This window comes from Tachypleus tridentatus, chromosome 7, assembly GCF_004210375.1.
Source record: "Tachypleus tridentatus isolate NWPU-2018 chromosome 7, ASM421037v1, whole genome shotgun sequence".
In the NCBI taxonomy this organism is placed as follows: domain Eukaryota; kingdom Metazoa; phylum Arthropoda; class Merostomata; order Xiphosura; family Limulidae; genus Tachypleus; species Tachypleus tridentatus.
In genome coordinates, this window is record NC_134831.1 from 30,885,293 (window position 1) to 30,906,972 (window position 21,680).

Sequence of the window (21,680 nt, forward strand, 5' to 3'; positions counted from 1 at the left end):
TAAGATTTATAAATCATAAAGCAAATATTTAAGGTTTGATACTCTCGATGAACACAGCGCAGATAGCAAGTTACAGTTTCCCTTTAAACAAAGTGACTCTACTCATTTCAATGCTTTATTTAGTTAAAGACACTTATAGTGGATTTCTTACGCTATACTCCGTATCTTTCGAATACAATTTATGTTTTATCTGTGTATATCTGAAATCCAAGCTTTAAAATTAGAGACGATGGTATCTTGCACCTGCGTATACATTACAGACTATAATTTATCGAAATGTGTTCACGTATAGCAAAAGACATGCGAAACAAAAACATTTTTTAAGGGAAACAGTTGTATAAATTGCTTTAAAACTTCAGGAAAAGAAACTTGAAAAGAGTTTTTGTTATTAATATATACTCGTATCACAACATTCCAACAACTGGAAGAAAAGCACACACACACACAGAAAAGAAAAATAAGCAGATTATCGTTATAACGGACTGTTAATGTAAAACCTGAATTTCAAAAGTAATTTGAAATATGGTTAAGGATGGATAGTGGCAGTTATTGTGACTTGCTCATGACGTTTGATGTGTGACATCAAACTACGCTTTTGAAAACGTACAAAGAAAGAAGGTTGCATACAAACGTTGAATGTTTGCTTTAAAGCGATTGGGTGGGTCTATACATCGCTATGAAAGAAATTAATTTTTTCTACAAATAAAGTTTAAAATTATGCAAAGTATCGTTATCTTCAACAATAGGGCTTGTATTTCTATTCTTTGTACCTATGGCCTGGCATGGCCAAGCGCGTAAGGCGTGCAACTCGTAATCCGAGGGTCGCGGGGTCGCGCCCGCGTCGCACTAAACATGCTCACCCTCTCAGCCGTGGGGGTGTATAATGTGACGGTCAATCCCACTATTCGTTGGTAAAAGAGTAGCCCAAGAGTTGGCGGTGGGTGGTGATGACTATCTGCCTTCCCTCTAGTCTTACCCTGCTAAATTAGGGACGGCTAGCACACTAGTAGCTTTGTGCGAAATTCCAAAACAAACAAATCTTTGTACCTAGAACGAACACTGTGTTGTCCTAAAAACATCAATTGGTGAATGTGTGATGGTAAGAGGCAAAAACTTGTATTTATTTTCCTGTTTGTTTAGTGAGCCACCCATTTATCTCTCACACTGTCTCTCTAGATTTGCTATTGTGTTATAGTGTTAAGGCTAGTAGCCTGTATTCATATGTTTGGACTACATCTATAATATTAGAAAACATTCATAGTGATGAAGTTAAGTAAACAAAATCAAAAGGAGTGTGTGTGTTTTTTTTATATCAAAGCCACATCGGGCTATCTTTTGAGCTCACCGAGGGAAATCGAGCCACTGATTTTAGCGTTGTAAATCCGTAGACTTACCGCTGTACTAGCAGGAGAGCAAATCAAAAGGAAAGACTACGTTAAAAACAGCAAATCCAAACCTTTGACTAATTATATTAGTTTGTTATAACCTAAAAACAAGCCGAAACAAAAATAAATTAAAAAATGAACAAAAACGCTGCACTAATTAAAAATATTCCAGGGTACAACCTATAATGTTGGATTGAATTTGTGTAAGTAATAGGGTGAAAAGTATTTAGAACAGGACATGTGAAACATCTTGTGCTATTACATTTTATAACATTTACTGCAACATAATTACTATAATCAGCTCACCAGGCTAAATTGTAGTTCGAAAATATGTCATTAGTTAAAGCGATAACACTTAACTTCGAAACGATTAAACAATGTAATGAAAAAGTGCGACATTGTTAACAGCAAATCACATACATTGAATGTATGTTAGAAAAAATTAAAACTGATAAAGTAAAGAAAATCAAAAGAAAGAACTGCGTTAAAAAACAGCATATCCAAATCTTTGACTAATATTACTTTTTGGTAACCTAAAAATAAGCTATTACTTTGTTATAACCTAAAAATAAGCATTATAGCTTGTACCCTGGGATATTTTTTATTAGTGCATTGTTTTTGTTTATTACTTTTTAATTTATTTTTTGTTTCAGCTTGATTTTATATTATAAACTAATATATGTTATTAATTATTATTCTAACTCTATGTTTGGTACATCTGAGATATCATTTTCCTTAGGAGCATTGATAACAGATCAATAAATTGCATAAGCTACTTTAAAGTCAAATAAATTGTTTCTGCCTTATTATCCTCGCCATTATTGAAGATATAAGTTTGGAAACGTGTCGATTACTGTCAAAGCCTAAAAGATTTCTTTGTATTTAATTACTGGGCGTACACTGAAAACTGCTAGTATGTCACGGGACTCGATACAAGCATGAATAATAACGAAGGTGTTGTTAATATTCTGTTTTATTATACTATATAGATCACACTTTCTTGTTCACAGTAATTTGTCGGCAGTATTAAAGAACTTTCATAGGTTACTGAATTACATTATTACATTAGGTTTTGTTATGCTATGTAAATTAAAATCATAGTTGTTTATATCATTCGAGAACTTAGCTAGATTACCCAATTACATGAATATATTATATTTTGTAAAATATTTGTAATTATCCTTTGAAAAGCACAATTAGTTGTTTTTAGTAATTTTTCTGCAGTGTTCAAGGACTCAGATTACTGAATTACACGGTTAAAATAATATTTAAGTATTTTTTTATTATAATAAATCACACTCACATGTCAAAAACGATAAAAACCATTTGAATTACAGTGCTAAAGATTCTATTTTCAAGCCCACAACTGGAGACTCTAAGTAAACAAATAAGGCTGGAAATAGGTTCTACATTGTATCTCAGGACGGCTGGTCAACCTGAAGATGACCTATGAAGATCGAAGTGTTGTTCTCTGCTTTATTAGCATGTGTGTGATTTCTTTATAGCAAAGCCACATCGGGCTATCTGCTGAGTTTACCGAGGGGAATCGAACTCCTGATTTTAGCGTTGTATATCCGTAGACTAAACGCTGTATCAGCAGGGGACGCTTTATTAGTAAAAGTGTTAATACCTGCCATCCTGAGATACATATTTACTTAAAATGGGTTTCTCGTCATCACAAGTGTCTAAATTATTTTCTTAAGCGGAAAGTTCCTATTTTGATATTTTAAAATTGATACGTACTGTAGATATGGAGTCAAAATAGGGATTCGTAACTTGAAAATATAATCTTAGAATTTTGATTCAATTTGTTTCTGTGCTTTTTTTTTTGACGATCTCTCTTCCTCCCCTTTTATAAAACATATAGTTTTCACTGATGTTTTTTCTAGTTTTTTTATGTCTATTTAGGGACAAGAGATATTAAGCTCCATACGTGTATATGCTTTCAGTGGAGTATTACATGTTTTTGAACGGTTTGCTGCTGCATTGAAATTGTTCCACCCAAATGTCATGCTGAACTTATCAAAATAAAAATCAAATGTACAACAATGAATGAATATATGTACTAGTACGCAACTACAACAAACAAAATGTAAAACTGCTCTCAATGGACCCTCTTGAAGGCAAAGATTGTATTGTGAGAGACTTAATTACGAGCTCCTATCAATTTCATAGTTTAATGTAACAAAAGACGAGCAGCAACAAAACAATCTCATCAGAATGGAGTAATGTTTCTTCTACGATAATACAACACAGATTAATGCGAGGCAAACAGATTCAGTACACATAACATACTTATCTCGTTAGGTCTACATGATACCTGTGTATATTTTTCAATAACCTACTGTGCATAAATGTTTGCTACAATAAGGCGACACAAATAATGCGTGTGAGACAGACAACAAATAAGTCGCCAATTATCAATAACATTTACAAGCTACCTTAACCTAAACAGTTTAAAAACCTGACTTTTTAAAGCCAATATGTGTCACATCACATTACGCTTGATTTCTTCAAATAGAAGGAGTCATAAAAGCCAAAATTAATTTATTTATATAGAGTGGTTCGATTACCGTCTGCCCATTACGATTTTAGAGACGAGGGTGGAAGAGTGCCATGAGAAGAGGTGTCTTGAGAGTGTTGGTATAATAAGCCTCATGTAAAGATATAAAGTAGGACCACCTAGCTTAGAGCTAAGTGCATATAATTTGAGCCACTTATGACAACGTCACATCTTTTACGTATTTATAACTACGTAAATTAGCTTTCAGTGAAAAATAATCAGCCTTTAAATAGATCATGGCAATTTCCAGCATTTCATGTAATATAGCTGTGTATTTTTCTCCAAAACAATAACAATATAAACAAATAGACAAATTTTGACTTTGCTAACAATAGTGAAATCACTTATTCTGCTTATTATTATTGTTTGAGTGGTTTTAATTATTGAATAGGAAAGAATTGAGTATTATTTCAAGAATAAGTCTGCTTTTTAAGGTGTTTTTGCAAGAATGTGTTATTAAAGTTTTGAGCAAATTACTGTTATCCCTACTATGAAACACTCTTGGTTCATGATATATTAATTTTTGTCAGTATCTGAATTTTATGTTCTGTGCTTAAATATATTGTACAAATAAGTTGTAGCTGTAATAGGAATAGCCGTAAACTAGAAAATTCAGTCCATACATGGTTTAATTTTATTTATTTACAAAATAAATATTTTAAACCATATTTGTAGAGGTATCAAAGTAATCATAAGCCTATGTATTTTTCTTGACCATATCAGTTATGTTTATAAACCAAATATTTAAAAGAAAAGAAGTTTAAAGGAAAGTTATTTTCATGTGTTTGATGTACACTCTGTGACTTATTATAAAACAGTTTGTTAACATAATTCAGAAGGGAAGAGCGGAATGTGGAAGCATGAACTTTGAAATAAGAAAGTCGTGAAAGGTACCATTAAATTTCGTTCATTTTCTGTCCCCCAAACTTGTAACTTGATTCGCAACCTTCATGTCGTGAGCTCCAGTTCCTGCTGTGAACATTCTCGCCCTTTCAGCAGCGAGGGTGTTATAATATAACGATTAATTCCACTTTTCGTTGATAGAGTAGATTTGTAGCCACTTACCCACTAATTGTTGGACTTCAATGGCTTCTAACTCCCTGCATTAAGATAACGTCTGAAACCTTTCGCCAAGATATAAACCATCTTATTCATTAAAGTAGCATTCTCGATCATGTGTCAGCAGTACTTTTCCCATGTGATATAAGGAATATGATACATATATTCATATCAAACAGCCTTCTTACCCACACAGAAATAAGTAGATTTTTCACATGCTTGAACGCGTGAAAGGATAATACGTTCAAAATTTGTCACTTTTAGACGTGATAAGCGTCATTCTAGGCAGTCATTCATGCCATGTCTCTTGATCATCGAGAAATTTGTACACTAGTAGACAACAAGGCTTTTAGAATTTGAACAGCTTTTGAAATAATCAATATCTAAATGTTTAAAATGTGTGAATTATTTTTTTCAGTTAGAACCTGGTATCTCAGCTGTAAATCAGAGGACTAACGCTAAAAATCTGGTTTCTATATCTGCGATTGCTTTATATTTATTATATTTGTGCTTAACAATCAAATACTTTGTTTTTATCATGTTTGTTTATTTTAGTCAAACGTTAGTTAATGGCAAAATTATGTAAAAATAGAAATAAATGACAACTGTTTATGTAATGGGTATAACTTTCATCACATAATATTTCGTTTTTATTTAGATTTTCATGGCCAACTCTTCAAATTTTATTGAGATCTTTAAAAATGTTGGCGTTAACATTGTGTTCATAGTAAAGTCACATCTGGAAACTGATAAAATTCATAGCTTTGTCAGAAAACTTTAGAAACGTTGCTAAACGAAATGATTTTTGATTTTTTCCTCGATAAGGTTTAAACATAATAGCAAGATACACTTAATAAGAAAGAATTAGCTTATTAATATGTTAATTTGTGTTCGTGATGTTAACGTTCCATTAATGAACTTAACAGGGAGTTTTAATGTTTAAAATAAGTAACGACCACAGTTAAGTCTATTGTGAAATGTTAGAAATCTATAAATGTAATTTCATTTTCCTTGTTTCTCTGAAAGAACTCTAACTAACCATATGCTCTTCAAATCAATAGATGTCTCATCTTTATAATGCTCTAAATAGATTCCGATAGGGGATTTTTTTGTTTTTTTGACAATTTTGCCTTTTGCTTTTATAATGAAATTAGTCGAAAAAGATTTTGCGTGGTTAACATTCAACGCGATAGGAAGATCGCCAACGTAGTTAAAAGGGGGGTTGATTAGGAAATATTCCTTGCATTATAATGAGTTTATTAAAAGACTTTGAAGAAAGTACAGGCACTAGTAAGTCTAACCACTCTGTTTTGTGATTTGATTTAATGAATTCAAGACAGTGTAAAACTAGACAGGAACAGGAGCGAAGATGTGTCTAAATATGGAAGACATTATGTGGAGTGCTTTAACTCTTAGTCTTGTTATTATTTATTTACTTGAATCTGAAGAAAGAGTTTCTACTCAACAGTGGATCTTGAGAATGATAAGCACACATTTTGCGATAACAAAACTGTGTATGTATATACCACACTTTTAAGCTTTGCGTCACAGCAAGTTTTTACATTATCAGGCACCCCAAAACATAAGTTGTTCGAAGAACGTTAATACAGCAGTATCGGTAGGAATGTATGGGTAAAATCAACTGCTTTATAAAATAAAAAGTCGTTCTATATTACCAAAGTGAAACGACTCTAGTGCCAGGATGAAACTCGTATTTTACTAAAGTTTTATAAGGAATAACAGTACAAATAAGAATGCTCATGAATGGATTTGATGTGCCTTTACCAACAGCTAGTAACACAGATAATGTATTTACAAGGAAACTAACTTCAGAAAACTTTGAAAGTTTATCTTACAAAATAATAAACCAAAATCTCTGCAGTAGTACTGAATAAAAGAAAAACGAAACACAATGCATACCTAGAAAATTCGTGATGGTGGAGTAGAAATATGTTTCAAATAAAGCAGGATACAGCTGGTGACTTGAGATAAGCATGCATTAGATGTTTAAGGATAACTTTTGTAATAGGAAAAGAACAAATGGTTTAATTTAGTGAAAACCAGTGCAGGAAAACAAGGTCTCAGAAAATAGTTACTGACGAGACTTCCAATTATTACATGTTAAAGTAACCGCAAACAGCACATAATGTACTTTATTCAAATCTTCAGTGAATAAATTCAACGCTTTATAGGACATTAACGTATAAAATACAAAGTGTAAGTTACTTAGTAACACGTTACATGTATTTATTTTTATGAAAACAAAATACTTTTAAACGTCGCTCATCTCTCTTTTTTTCTCTTTGTTTGGTTTTGTCCTGGATTTTACTGGATATAAACATATCCTTACATGAAGGTCCGGGCGTGGCTTGGAAAGTGGCATATCACACAGATAAGCTATGAGTTGGGGTTTGAAACATGCTTCGCAATTTCAGCTGTGGGTGTGTTATAAGGGTAACAATCTATCCCTCTATTTAGTTCAAGGATGTTAGCATATTTTTTTTTGTTTTATTCATTTATTTTTCGCTATTTCTATTTACTGAAAGAAGAGTGATTGGCCTATAATACAGAAAACGACAAATGTGTTTAGTGAACAATATGTGTCTAAACATATTTTTCGACAAAAACTGATGTTATTGAGCCGTCTGAACTAGGCCCGGCATGGCCAGGTGGTTAAGGCACTCGACTCGTAATCTGAAGGACGCGAGTTCGAATCCCCGTCACACCAAACATGCTCACATTTTCAGCCGTAGGGGCGTTATAATGTGACGGTCGATCCCACTATTCGTTAGTAAAAGAGTAGTCCAAGAGTTTGCGGTGGGTGGTAATGACTAGATGCTTCCCTCTAGTCTTACATTGCTAAATGAGGGACTCTAGCACAGATAGCCCTCATGTAGCTTTGAGTGAAATTCAAAACAAAAAACAAACCGTCTGAACTAATTAAATCATTTATTACACAAAAGAAACTTACTAAAAGAGATGCAGCTAGTAATGAGATAGATGGCTTTTGTTACCATTCACAACATGTAAAAGTTTTCAATACAATAAAATCTTTCTTATGCACAATTATATATAGTGTTAACTAGGATTCAACCAAACTGTAACAAATACATTTTGTGATTTGTTGAGGTTAGGACATTGCAAAAACCAGTAAACACGAGATTTCAAACAAAAGTACAATAACCTTTTGTCTTAGCAAACATTAGCGAAACCAATAAACACGAGAAGAGAAATAAAAATACGCTCAAGTTATGTATCAGTGACCTTATAATATAGCATAATCGCAGAACTTCAAGAATTAAAACAGATTACGGACATGTTGTGTGATAGTGAACTTGTGGTATAGCACGATCAGACTAGACAAGTAATGTAAGCGAACTTGAAATATTGAATGACTAGTAAACATATTATGTCATACATATATTCTTGTTTATTAAACTTAAAATTATTATAATCCTGCGATATTTGTAATACCCAATTACGTTGTTATGAACAGTAAACGTATATTTACTCGATCTTTTTAGCTTTCTTTGTACTTGAAGGCATGAACTAAACAAAACGAACAAATATGAAGTTGGCTATAATTTTGTTATTTGTACTTATTTCACCATGGCATTTTTCATAGCGTTAGTTTCAGTTATTGAAAGAATACAAACTTATTTTCGGGGGTGAGGAGGTTAACTGTTTGTCACAGTCTAGAGCACACTCGTCTTAACACCCGAAAGATACAGGGTCGCATCCGCGCTGAGAAAATAATAAAAAAAAGATTCGCTAATTAGGGACTATATCACGGCCATGAATTAGGGCTTAAGGGTGTTGGGGTTGTAGTAAAAGAAGAATACTGCAGTTTGAGTTATGAAAAGTAGGTAACCTACTAGCAACTGCTAGCGGGTTATAGTCTTTCTATCTACATTGGTAGAGCACTCATTTAATTGTCCCATACACAAATTCTCCACCAGTGCGGCATGGTAAGTTAGTTAGGGCGCTCGGCTACCAATCTGAACTTCACGGGTTAAAATCCCCGTCGCACTAAACATGTTCGCTCTTTTAGCTGCTAGGGCGCTATGAGTCACGTTAGTCTCTCTTTTAATTATCAAATAGTAGTCCAAGTCTTGACTTTATGTAATTTTGACTAGCTGTCTTCCCTATAATCTATCTCTTCGAAATTAAGGATAGCTAAAGTATATAGCTCTCTAGTAAATATACGGCAAATTTAAACGTACAAACTAGCTACTTGCACATATATTGGAGAAGCATCGCAGTCGCATAGTAGGATAATAATTTATCAATTAATTTAGTGTTTTTAATTTAATACAGTTATTAAAAAACAGTGTATGAGACCAGTGTCTTGCATGATTTCAAAACTGTTTTGATGAAAAACGAACGTTCAGTCATTAATTATCTAGAATTAGAGAGCGTTTCATTCATTCATGATGATGACAGTGGAAGTACACTTTTAAACCTATTAATGACATTCTTCTTACGTGATGCTAATTTCTTTTATTTTTTCAGTAAGCTGGTACAACCTTTGAAACACATAAGCGTAATATGTTCTTTTAAATGCAGGTTTCCTCATACATCGTTTATCATATTATTTTTAATAAAGTATTGGTTACGCGTTTTAATTAAGAAATTCCATATAAAAAAGTATATCTGGGGATTAGTTAAATTAATTATGGTCATCAGAAATGGTACAGCCACCTTCCAGGTAATGACGTATAACAAAATTTCCTCATAAGACAATTTAGTAAATTTGATATAATAATTACAAAGAAAAGAAAACCTCGCTAATTACTTAACTAGCAAAGTAATTTTCGACTACCTTTGAATTGATTGTTATATTCTGCTAATTTCCAGCCATCTTTGAAGTAATTATATATCCTGCTCATTTTTGGCCCTCTTTGAAGTAACTGTTATATCATTATCGGTTATACAATTAAAGTTTGTAGTTATGATTTTTATTTTGTTTTTAATGTAAGTACAGCATGTGATTTGTGACAAAACAGCACATACGTGTGGCAGAAGAGAAGTTCAAGAATGTGTTGTTCCGTAAACGAAAAATTTTCACTTACATTCGGGGTGATTAAATCTAATTTGTTTATCGCAAATATCACGAGTTAAAAATAATTTTACGTCCTATTCAACAAAATTATACAAGTTATCGTGTCGAATTAAAGAAATTGAAACTTTTCGGTCACTAGTGATGATATCATTTTTCTGTACGGCGATTTCAATATGGCCCAGAATGGCCAGGTGGGTTAAGGCACTCGACTCGTAATCCGAGGGTCGGGGGTTCGAATCCCAGTCGCACCAAACATGCTCACCCTTTCAGTCGTGGGGGCGTTATAATGTGACGGTCGATCCCACTATTCGTTGGTAAAAGAGTAGCCCAAGAGTTTGCAGTGGGTGGTGATGACTAAATATTTCCCTCTAATTTTACACTGCTAAATTATGGACGGCTAGCGCAAATAGCCCTCGTGTAGCTTTGTGCGAAATTCAAAAAACGAAAACAAACAAGCCATTTAAATACATAGAGTTTTTTGCTGTTTTTCTTTTAATTTCACGCAAAACTACTCCAGGGTTATCTGTACTAGTTGTTTCTATTTTACGAGTGATAGGTTAGAGGGAACTTAGCTATTCACACCTCCCAACTCTTGGATTACTCTAATCAAATAGTAGGATTGGCCGCACATTGTAACACTGACATGGCTGAAAGAATGAATATGTTCCAAGATACAATTCGAGCACGCGACTCGCAGATTCTAAGTAAAGGCAGAAACCTTCGAAACTTTTCAAAACGGATATGTTCTTCAAGAGGTAAATGACAGTTGTGTAATGTTGTCCACGATGGTTCTTTGAATAGAGGTGTCAATGTTATTTCAGGTTGTACGGTACGGTTTTATTTTGTTATTTTTATGATAATGTTTTGTTTTGTACCATCAATAAATCTACTATCCAATTATATGCATATATTTGTGTTTTAACAATTATTTGAATTAACGTAGTAATATGCATATTACAAAGGTTTAGTATGCTATATTAAAATGAATTTAAAGATCAACTCACACGCCATCTATACGTTAGATGCTGTTCTGTATGACGACCATGCATCGTTACAAAGGCTCTTAAGTGTAGTTTCAATCGCAAATAGTTCTATAGTAATACTGCCATATTTAAATAAACATTTTTCAGGTCTGAATGCTTTTCACAATTTATCTAAAGTACAGAGACGATAGTCTCCAAAAGGCCATTTCAACAGTCTGGTAGCACAAAATCCATAGACAATATGAATAGCATGCAACAGTTGAACTGAAATTTTATGAAAGGAGCTTGTGAAGATATTACTTCTGTCGGAGATCTTATTGTGTTTCCTGGAACACGTCGGTGGCTATTCCTGATGACCTGCGTCTTAACAGATTTTTCTCCTTTTAGAAATTGTCTCACTTTACTTATTACGACGTATAGTAAGGCTATTTGTAGATGATCCAATCTGATTTGTATTCGTTTGTTTCCGATTTAATAAAGTAGAAGAGACATCAACATTCTATATTCCTGTATTTTAGCACATGCTGTGAGTTATAAATATTATGAATATTTTGCGTCGAAAAGGGCGATATCACATCTTTCTCAAAGGCAATTAATTATCGGGAGCTTCATTTACGAACAGCCATAAATGTCAAATTATAATTCCACTACATAACATTCTATAACGCTTTATATCGGCTGTGGTCGTTATGTGACTTGCTAATTTACCTATTTCAAATCGTGTAATATAACGTACTCGCCCCTATGTATTTATACATGTGTAAGATTATTCAATTGTTACGTAAAGACGTTTTTATTGCACATAGATAACAGCTATAGGTACTTTAAATCAAAATTGATTGATCAAAAGTTAACACTAATATTACTTTCTGAAACATTTGGTTAACTTTTTTCTTTATGTGTTACTCAGAACAGATGTCAACTGTTTCAATTTTCATAGAATAATAAAAGTTAAATTAAATTATTCAACTGACTCGTACAGGTAGTTTTTGTTGTTACAACAGAAACTTTTCCAAGGTTATACAAATTACAATAATAATTTACATAATTTTTTTGCATTTGTTTCTCATTTTTTGTAGGTAAAATCGTAATTAATGTGATAAAACTCAGTAAAGTTGAAATTTTTCTTCAATGATTGTTTTATTAATTTAATCAAAGAAATTACCATAAGAAAAATTTTGTTCCTAAGAAAATAAAAATGTTGATTTAATAAAGTATGTTTTTGAATTTCAACCAATAGACCATACAATATTTTATTTTACATGTTAAAATATGTATCAGAAACCACTGAAATCAAATAATAAAAAAGAATGTTACAAGAAAATCATGTTATTTACATACATAGTTATTTGCATCATTTACTTAAGTCCGTAACAATACTCGTTTTACATTAAAGTGAAATGAACTATGAAGTTTCTTATTAATTAATATTTTACGTGAGAACAACAAATAAATATTTTAAGGTTGTACAATGAATATACACTAAAAACGAGTACGGCTTGTCGGTCAGCATGCTAACTTTGGCGTTAAAGTATTGAGGTTTTAGTCACATTACGATAAAAAATTGCGTTCCACTGTTTGGGGTTGTGATTATGCTATCAGTGTATGATCAAACCCCTTATTCGGTTTGATAAAAGTAACCCAAGTGTGGTGTTGGATGGTGTTGACGACCTTCCTTACTCCTAGCATATTACGTTAAAATTAGCGACGGATAGTGCGGATGGCTTCGAGCAGCTTTGCGCGAAATTCAGTAAACATACAAACAACCAGTTACACAGTGGCTTAGCGGCAGTTAGGAAGGTCTATAACGGTATAAACAGGGTTTCGATACCTGTGGTTGGTAGAGCGTCTTCTTGAAAATAAGTATTTTCTGTGAGTTCGTTTTCATAACCGTCTGTAAAGTTATATTTTATCTAATTATTAATAACTTCTAATCAAAAGAAAGTTACGTATCTGGAGTAAAGATAAACATTCCCGTCATGCATCAGTGATAGATGATTTAATATGAAGGTCTAACTAGGACCATACAATGTTGTAAAACCAAAGCTTATTATGATTATAATGCATTTATTAATCAGTCTGATATCTTCTATGTTATCGATATTTTCGACCACAATCCTCATAATATCAAAGAAAGCTCAGTCGTCAGTTTAGGAAATTTTAATAATTGTCTGCATTAATTTTTTATAAAACAAGTTATCAGACTATATGTTTTGGTTAGCATGTTAGTGGAATGTTTCTAAAATATTTCTCGAATCTCTGCCAGTGAACTCTCAAGATAATTGAGTTATAATAGAAATTACGATTTAAACAGCGAAAGTCGGCGAACTATTGAAAAACCAATAAGCTAGAAAAATCATTAAAACAACAAAGTTAACTTACAATCTTCTTAATTTGTTTGTTATGGCTTAAAATCAGAGGTGTGTAAGAGTAAGATTTCAGATCTCTTTTTTTTTTCCTCTTACAAGTCACTGCTCCAGAAGCTTTTAAGTCAATACCAGTGATCATTAGGTAGGTTCGACGATAAGAGACAATAGATTCTACAAAATGCTATTTATATGTACAGTATCATACTTTAAAAGTTACAGTTTAAACGCCAAAAGACAGTAAACTGTTGGAAACCAATATGTCTCAAAATGTTATAAGAATCAAGTTAACTACAGTTGTTTTTGAGCCCCAGTGGATAAATTAGGAGAAAGGTGAGAAAAACAAATTTGCGGTTAACTTACTTGTGGGTTCTTCGAATTTATACTAGTATACAAAAATGATGGAAAAATGGCAACTATAAAGACAGGGTTTTCAAAGGCAAATATCTAAAAATGTCACGTCTTTACTGTGACATACTAATATAAATTTAGTGAAGGCTTAGTTAATAATAATAACAAGCTAAATAGTAGTAGTAATCTGAATACAGTTATGGCTCCAAGGACAGGAATACTTCATGTGAAGTGTGTTGAAATCAAAGTTTAGGTTGACCAATAATAGTTCCGACAATATTCTATATTTAAGTAGGAGCTATAAACAAATATCTCCTACAATTCTCGTATTACTAGGCTTGTTTGTGCTACAGCACCAGGAAAGAAGTGTTTCGGAACCTTAAGTACTGATATCTTCCACACCTCTTTCATTTCGAGGCTTGTTCAGGTTGTAGTGAAAGAGTAGGGGAAAAGCTTAACGAGTTTCTTTAATGAAAATTTCCCCGAGATAAAAATTTAAAGCATCATAACAATTTCTTTTTGACAAACAGCAAAATACATGATATTTTAGCGAAAAATAGGGCAGAACAGCACTTATTATTTGAAAATAGGACAGATTAACAATATCATAAATTTTACGTAACAAAACAAATGGTACACAACATTTTCTATTGTGAAGGTTATGCAGCGTAACACTTACAAAAAAGAAACAGTGTAGCACTTCGTAATTATAAAACATAGCAACATGAGACTTACATATTACAAAACATGGCAGTTTAGAAATTATGTATCACACTTCCTTATCATAAAAAATATAACAGAATAAAGCTTTAATTTAAAAAAAAATATACATATTATCTTTGTAGAAATATGGTCACATCATTTTTTGGTACAAAAATAAGTCCCGATAGCACTTGTCTAATTCCACAAAAAAAGGCAGTATAAAATTCAACTGCTATTTGTTTTAACTGCTATGAGAAATAATTAATGTTTTCTAATAATTCTGTTCTCCCTTACGTAAGTTTGCTCCTATCAAAAAACATGTATTATTCAGTATGGTTATTCAGTGAAAAGATACCATGCTGTTTATAATATAAGTAAGAGGAAATGTACACCGGTAGAAACAACATTTTTACATATAAATATATATTTCTACATTATTTTGATTAGCCATGGGCGTGTAAAATATAGCCATAGTTTTTCAGATTTATGCTGTAATCCTCTCTGTGAATTTCTAATAAAGACATTTCTGTCTTGTTTTCTCTATGTTTTAAAAACTCAAAAAAAACATTGTGCAGAAGCGTACTGAATATATAAAACAGTTTTTCAGCGTTCGTCTTATCTTCCAGTCTTGTTTTTCTAGTGATCAGCGACCCCCCAAAGAACTTTAGAAAAAAAGTCTCAAAACATACTTCTGTAACATCTCGAATGAACAATATTTTTGCCACTCTTTCACCCGTCCCTTTAACTGTTATTTATGAAACAGAAAGAAATGCATTGAAAAAAGAATTCCACTTAAAGAGAATGAAATTATATCGTAAAACCCTTACAGCAGCTTACTTCTACGAATACCAACATATAACGAAATTCTGAAAGTTTCGGCATGTTTCAAAAACATCGGACATTCGTTGCTTCTTTTCTAACCTTCATTACTTCGAATAAAACAATGTAAAAAGTTCCCTTCTCTGACATTCCACGAAGTTAGCGAAGAATTATGTTTATTATCGTACTTGGATGTAAAAAACTTTACTCAGAATTCATTTCCAATAAAACAGCTTTTGAGAAAAATAATCCAATAAAATCTAAACACTATCTAATAAGCATTGTATTATTGAAGATCATAAAGTCATTATGAATAAGAATGCACATCTCTTTGAAATCACCTGACTAAAATAATTAAAAGATAAAAGCCTTTGTCACGTGACTTTCTTTCCTTTAGCAACGAGAAGCAGACAAATCAAAGTCCTCCTTTTCATAGCTTCTTTTTATGACAGTTTAATAAAGATCGTTTTCATAGAAAGTTTATAACTGTCATATTTCTACGTGAATACTTTGCAAAAAAAAATTACTGAAAATAAAATGATTATTGGGATTTGAAAGTGAGTTCGATAAATTTTAAAAACATAATTTTATTTGAAAAGTATGAAATGACACAAAAGATAAGTATATCGAAATTGATTTTCTTCCAAGAAATCCGAAATCTTGCAAAAAAGCAAAATATTTGCTATATACGTATGATCTGATTGTAAAGAGGCCCGGCATGGCCAAGCGTGTTAAGGCGTTCGACTCGTAATCCTGAGGGTTGTGGGGTTCGAATCCCAGTCGCACCAAACTTGCTCGCCCTTTCAGCCGTGCGGGCATTATAATGTTACGGTTAATCCCACTATTCGTTGGTAAAAGAGTAGCCCAAGAGTTGGCGGTGTTTGGTGATGACTAGCTTCCTTCCCTCTAGTCTAACACTGCTAAATTAAGGACGGCTAGCGCATATAATCTTCGTGTTGCTTTGCGCGAATTTAAAAAAAACAAACAATCATTTTAAAGATTAAAGTCCGTCACAGCACGTGTCTTGTAGAATTTTCAATTTCATAAAATGTCTTCTACATTCTGCATGTTATAATATTTAAGAAATTAATTTAGGAAATAAATTATAAAATTATCCATTTACAACAATAATAATATTTTCCTTGGAAAAGTCAATATGTATTTTACATATGATTTCGATTAGTAAGTATTAGGTATTTTTAGGTCGGTAAATAAGTAATGTTACGTGTTTATTTCTCCCTTTTAAAGTCTTTCAAAATCACTTCTTTTCACTAAATACTCAGATAGTGTTCTCTTTCAGGAATTTCAGTGCACATGAAGCTACACAGACCGTATTGATTAAACTGTCAACGACCGTTTTCTTTACTTTGTATTTTATTATTTAAGCTTGATTTACGTATTTAATTTGATATATTCACTGTAGCTATAAGTTGGTAAAGTAGTTATAGTAAAAATATGTTATTATCAACATCTGTTGGTAAAGTAGTTATAGTAAAAATATATTTTTCGTTTATATGAAAACGAAATGAAAAACTGATGTTACTAATTTAACTAATCACATTCGTTTTGTTAAGAGATTTCCCAGAAAAATCGTCTTTCCATAGTTACCAAAGTGTAGATATAATTATAAGAGAAAAAAGAAACTAGGCTATATATCTAATCCTGAAAGAAATGTGGTTTCCAAAAATACGATTGTATTTATCCAGAAGATGACGACAACAGTGGTGTTATTACTCCAATGGTAGCAGCTTTCATTGTGATGGCCGTTGTGTTGGTGGTAGTGCCAGTAACCGGAATAATCATCATAAAAATTAAAAGATCGAGAAATAGACAAGGTATAGAAAATATCGATTTTTTTAACTAAAACAAAACTGTACGTTTGAGCTTGAAAATATTTTTCATTACCTTGTGTGACATATCGAAATTAAATCAATCGTACAAGTTCAATACTTGATAATTTTACCTTCCGTAAATATTTTAGAGTAGAAAAATAATGATGCTGTTTTAATTATTGAAAAGTAGTGTTATTGTTCTATAGGAGAAACAGTGTGCTTTTAGGAGCAATCTTTTATTCTCTTGCATAAAAAACGACAGCGAACTAAACTCGTGTAGCTTTTGAAAATCGTTCTCATCGAATATGCATGAGTTACAAAATACCTAGAAACTAAAGGAAGAGAATGAGAAATGTGTTTAAAATGTTTTCTCCTTTTTTCTTTGTCACCGTGATTTATGATTTCGTTTTCTTTACTCCTACACAGCTGCTTGTCAACAAGAGAAAAATGACGAGATGTAAGTAGCTATTTCAGAATATTTAATGTAGTATTTCATTTTATAAATTATTTTAACTCTTTGTCCACTGTAAGTTATTGAAATAAATGTCAAGAGTCCTATCTATCAGTAATTTAAGAACATAATCTCAACTGCCTGAGATATTTCACATGATAAGTTAATTTCTTAAGTCGTTAGATTCTATAGATGCGACGACTCTTCGTGCAGCCGCTATCGTTAGTGAGAATAAAACTGATATAGAAATATCTGAAAACTGCTGTTGCTACTACGTTAATGGCTAATATTTTCATAATTAACTAGTAACGATTTAACAACTGTCATTGATCACTGGATTTAAAACTATCTCAAATTTCTGAGGCTCAAGTGACCATTTCATCAGCAGGTATTGCTTCTAGTGTTGTAATTGGAACTTGGGGTGGAATATTTTAAAGGGTAAAACCTCGTGATTTCTATATAATGTTATAATTTTCATGTTATGTTTTAAAAGATCAGTCTTATATTTAGCTAAACTCCTCCACTTTGATTTTCTTGTTTCTCGATTTTTAGTTTATACAGTTAACTCAGTAATGTAAAAAATCTTCTTGTGTCTTACAAACTCAGATGCTTTAATTGTTTTCTTCTTTGTTTTAGATTAATTTTCGTTTATACAGTTTTGGTTTTGTTAGTCGGCTACAGATTCTTGTAATGTGACAAGTAATTATATGTCCTCATTTCACGCATATATATGATCATCTTTCTCGTTACTTTATCACATGTAACCCTTAATAACAATCTAATTATAACTTTTATTTATTTCGATCAGTACTTCATTGTATGTCTTAAATATTTACATTGTACGATGTTTCTTTTTATCAAGTACATCATTGTTTATCTCTATTCATTATAATTGTAATGAGTGTTTGCGTAAAATTCAGTTTTATTCAGAATACAATAATAACTTAATGTGATGTGGTCTAAAACGTTTTCTATCAAAGTTCTTTTTGTTGTTGTTGATGGTAAAACAAAATCTTTTCTTTCGTATTTCAGGTCTGATATAAGATATAACAAAACTACAAACATTGCCTCGGATCAAAATGATAAAGGTCCAGATATCATTCCAGATCAAATGTTGGCCAGAGTGTTTTGTGAAGGTAACATTAGTTCATATACATGTACTCACCAACAGTTTGGAACGAAAACATAGTGTTCAATTTCCTCTTTCGTTTAGCTAACACTCCGAAGTAGATGATGAAGTAGATGACCTTTTTTAAGCACCCAGAAGATTTAAGGAAATATGTTTTTTAAGTTGTATATCATCAGTGATCAATTATGTTTCCTTAGACTTTTTTATGTTGGTTACAGCATGCTGAGATGAATCTTCCGCTTGAATAGCTCCAGCGGTTGAGTTAATGTTGATTATCAATGTTCTATTAAACAAGCAGCTACCTTGGATATTCCCTCCAGCTCTCTGAATGTTGATAACTTTTTCAAGGCGTACTTTATGACCAAAAAGTAAAATATCGTGGTTATAATAAAATCCACGGGCACACACACACATACACAAACATATATATAAAGAATTAAGTAAAAATTAGATATACATTTAATACACACACACACAAACACATATTAGTTTGTTATAACCAAAAACAAGCCGAAACAAAAATAAATTAAAAAATAAAAACGCTAAACTAATTGAAAATATCACAGAATACAAGTTATAATGTGGGATATAAAATGCACCCCAGGTTTTGTAGGTGACTACGGAAGAAGGACCCACATTGTGGTGGGGATACACCGTCTATCAGTATTAACCTCCATTCGCCTGTCTCGCATAGAGAAATAAAATAGAGAAACAGCAATAATAATTAAAATTGAAATAATAGATATAGAAATAGAAACTAGGAGAGCGAGACGTGGGTGCTCAAGCCCACAACGTCCCACATTTATATCACTATTCAATTTTTGTTTTAATTTACTTAATTTTATCAGTATTAATTTTATCTAAATATATATATACATATATGTTTATATATATATATATATACTGTGTGGGTAGATTCTTAAATATTTATTTGCCATGGCTTAGTAGCAACTATACTAATCTCGAAGCAACAGTTTTAATTCCTTCCAACGTTTTAAGATAGATTTACATTAATTACTTCTACGATATTTTCAACTGAACTGAGGAGATGCTAGAAATCTTAGTTTCTATCAGAAGAATAATTATATTCACCAAGGAAAAATGAATAAAATCGTTTTTTCAGGTTGAATTTTTTGTATCGTAGAGTATATTTCTATCGTAGGCTACAACCAACACAACGATATTTGTATATTGGTGGAGAATGGAATTTCAGAGGTTTAAAGCTGTTTTTGTGGGAATGGAGAAGAGATATTGATTAGAAAGTAAATTTTATTTTAATTTTATCAGGGAAAATTAAGGTTTTGTTTTAATCTCCTTCCATCATAAGGCTTTTTGTACAGCCAGTAATATTGTCTTTTAATTAGAAAATAAAATTACATAAAACTAAATTGTAGTTATATCCTCGTTTTTAGATCTGTCAAGGCAGTCCCACTCTGGGACAGCAGTAAGTTTATGGGCTTACAGTGCTAAAATTAGGAGTCTAATTACCATAATGGACAGAGACTTAATGGAAATGAGCAAAAATCAATATGAACATAGAAAAAGTATTTATAAAAACTGTCACACATATAATAGTAGCACTATCACTATCTATCAGGTCTGGCAGGAGCAAGTGGTTAGGGCGTTCAACTTCCAATCTGAGAAAGTTCAAATCACAGTCACACCAAACATACTCGCCCTTGCATTTGTTAGCAAAAGAGCAGTCTAAATTACGGACGGCTATCGCAGAAAGCTCTCATGTAGCTTTGCGTGAAATTCAAAAACAAACAAACAGTATATATCTTTCTGTTTGTCCGTCTATTCATCTTTCACTCTGTCTAACTACCTTGTCCTCATGTTACAATTAGATGGCTCAAAACGTCATCCTGTGAATTATTCAAACAAGGTAATATTTATTTCATGCTCTATTATTAATTCTCCAGTTTCTGCAAACTCATTGTAATACTCTATAAATTACATACACGTGTGTGTATATATACACTCATATATATATATAAATGTACATGTGTCTACCATCAATGGCATGAAACTAACTGTTTAGAAATAATAGTATTTTATCATTATGTTTTATCTCAAGGATACATCTCGAAACATCAACGTAGATAATTTCAAGTATCATGTTAACTGCATATTTTAGCTTCATTAATAATATTGTGCGCGTTCAGTTATTATTAGCTTGCAGAGCAAAGGTGTTGTTGAAATTGTGAAAAGAATATATATATATATGAAACAAAGCCTATTTGTATCCGTGTACCTGACATATTCAGGACCTTGCTTTATATAATGTGACACTTACAAGAGATAAACGATTTGTCACGATTTACTACAGTGTTCAGTCTCCCAGTTGCAAAGCGGTATGTCTGAGGACTTACAACGATAGAAACCGATTTTCGATACCAGCAGTGGGCAGATTTGTGCTTAATTTCAAAAACACAAACATAGTATTTGAGAATATCATCTTGTGGAGCTTCACTCCTGGTGTTAGTTTAGGATAAGCATTCACTTTGGTGTTCTTATTTTATTTGCAAAAATAATCAAAACTCACGACCGAAATATGGAAGTTACAATCCTTTTTCACGTTTATATTTTATAGTTATAAGAAACAAAAGAGCAACTTAAATTAAAAATGACTGCTCATTTTAATACAGCGTTTATTTTGTATAAATTAAATGAAAAAAAATGTTTAGGTTATTTAGTACTAAATATTCCGAAACATTTTGGTATCCCCGTCTTATCTTGATTGTAGCTTCAACGTATCTCTGATATTTCCAGAATATATTTACTTCGTGGTCTGTAACATTTGGTATATTTTTGTTTTAAGTTTTAGTATAGATTATTTTACTTTGTAATTGAGAATTATTTGGTTTCATCACCCAACAAAAGTTTTGTTTAACACACACACACACACACACACACACATATATATATATATGTATATTTAACCAGAACTGGGCTTAAAATGTACTGGTCGTTGCTAC

General features: G+C 32.0%; 1 protein-coding gene across 2 annotated transcripts in view; it reads left to right on the top strand.

Moving 5' to 3' along the window:
* The window catches only part of LOC143255369 (protein turtle homolog B-like), a 290,442-nt gene that overhangs the window by 225,323 nt on the left and 43,439 nt on the right, over nt 1-21,680 (top strand). For both annotated transcript variants that reach the window (XM_076510909.1, XM_076510910.1), the window contains exons 9-11: nt 16,997-17,125; nt 17,549-17,579; nt 18,606-18,709. In XM_076510909.1, coding sequence (XP_076367024.1) covers nt 16,997-17,125; nt 17,549-17,579; nt 18,606-18,709 — 264 coding nt within the window. The remainder of the gene's footprint in view (nt 1-16,996; nt 17,126-17,548; nt 17,580-18,605; nt 18,710-21,680) is intronic.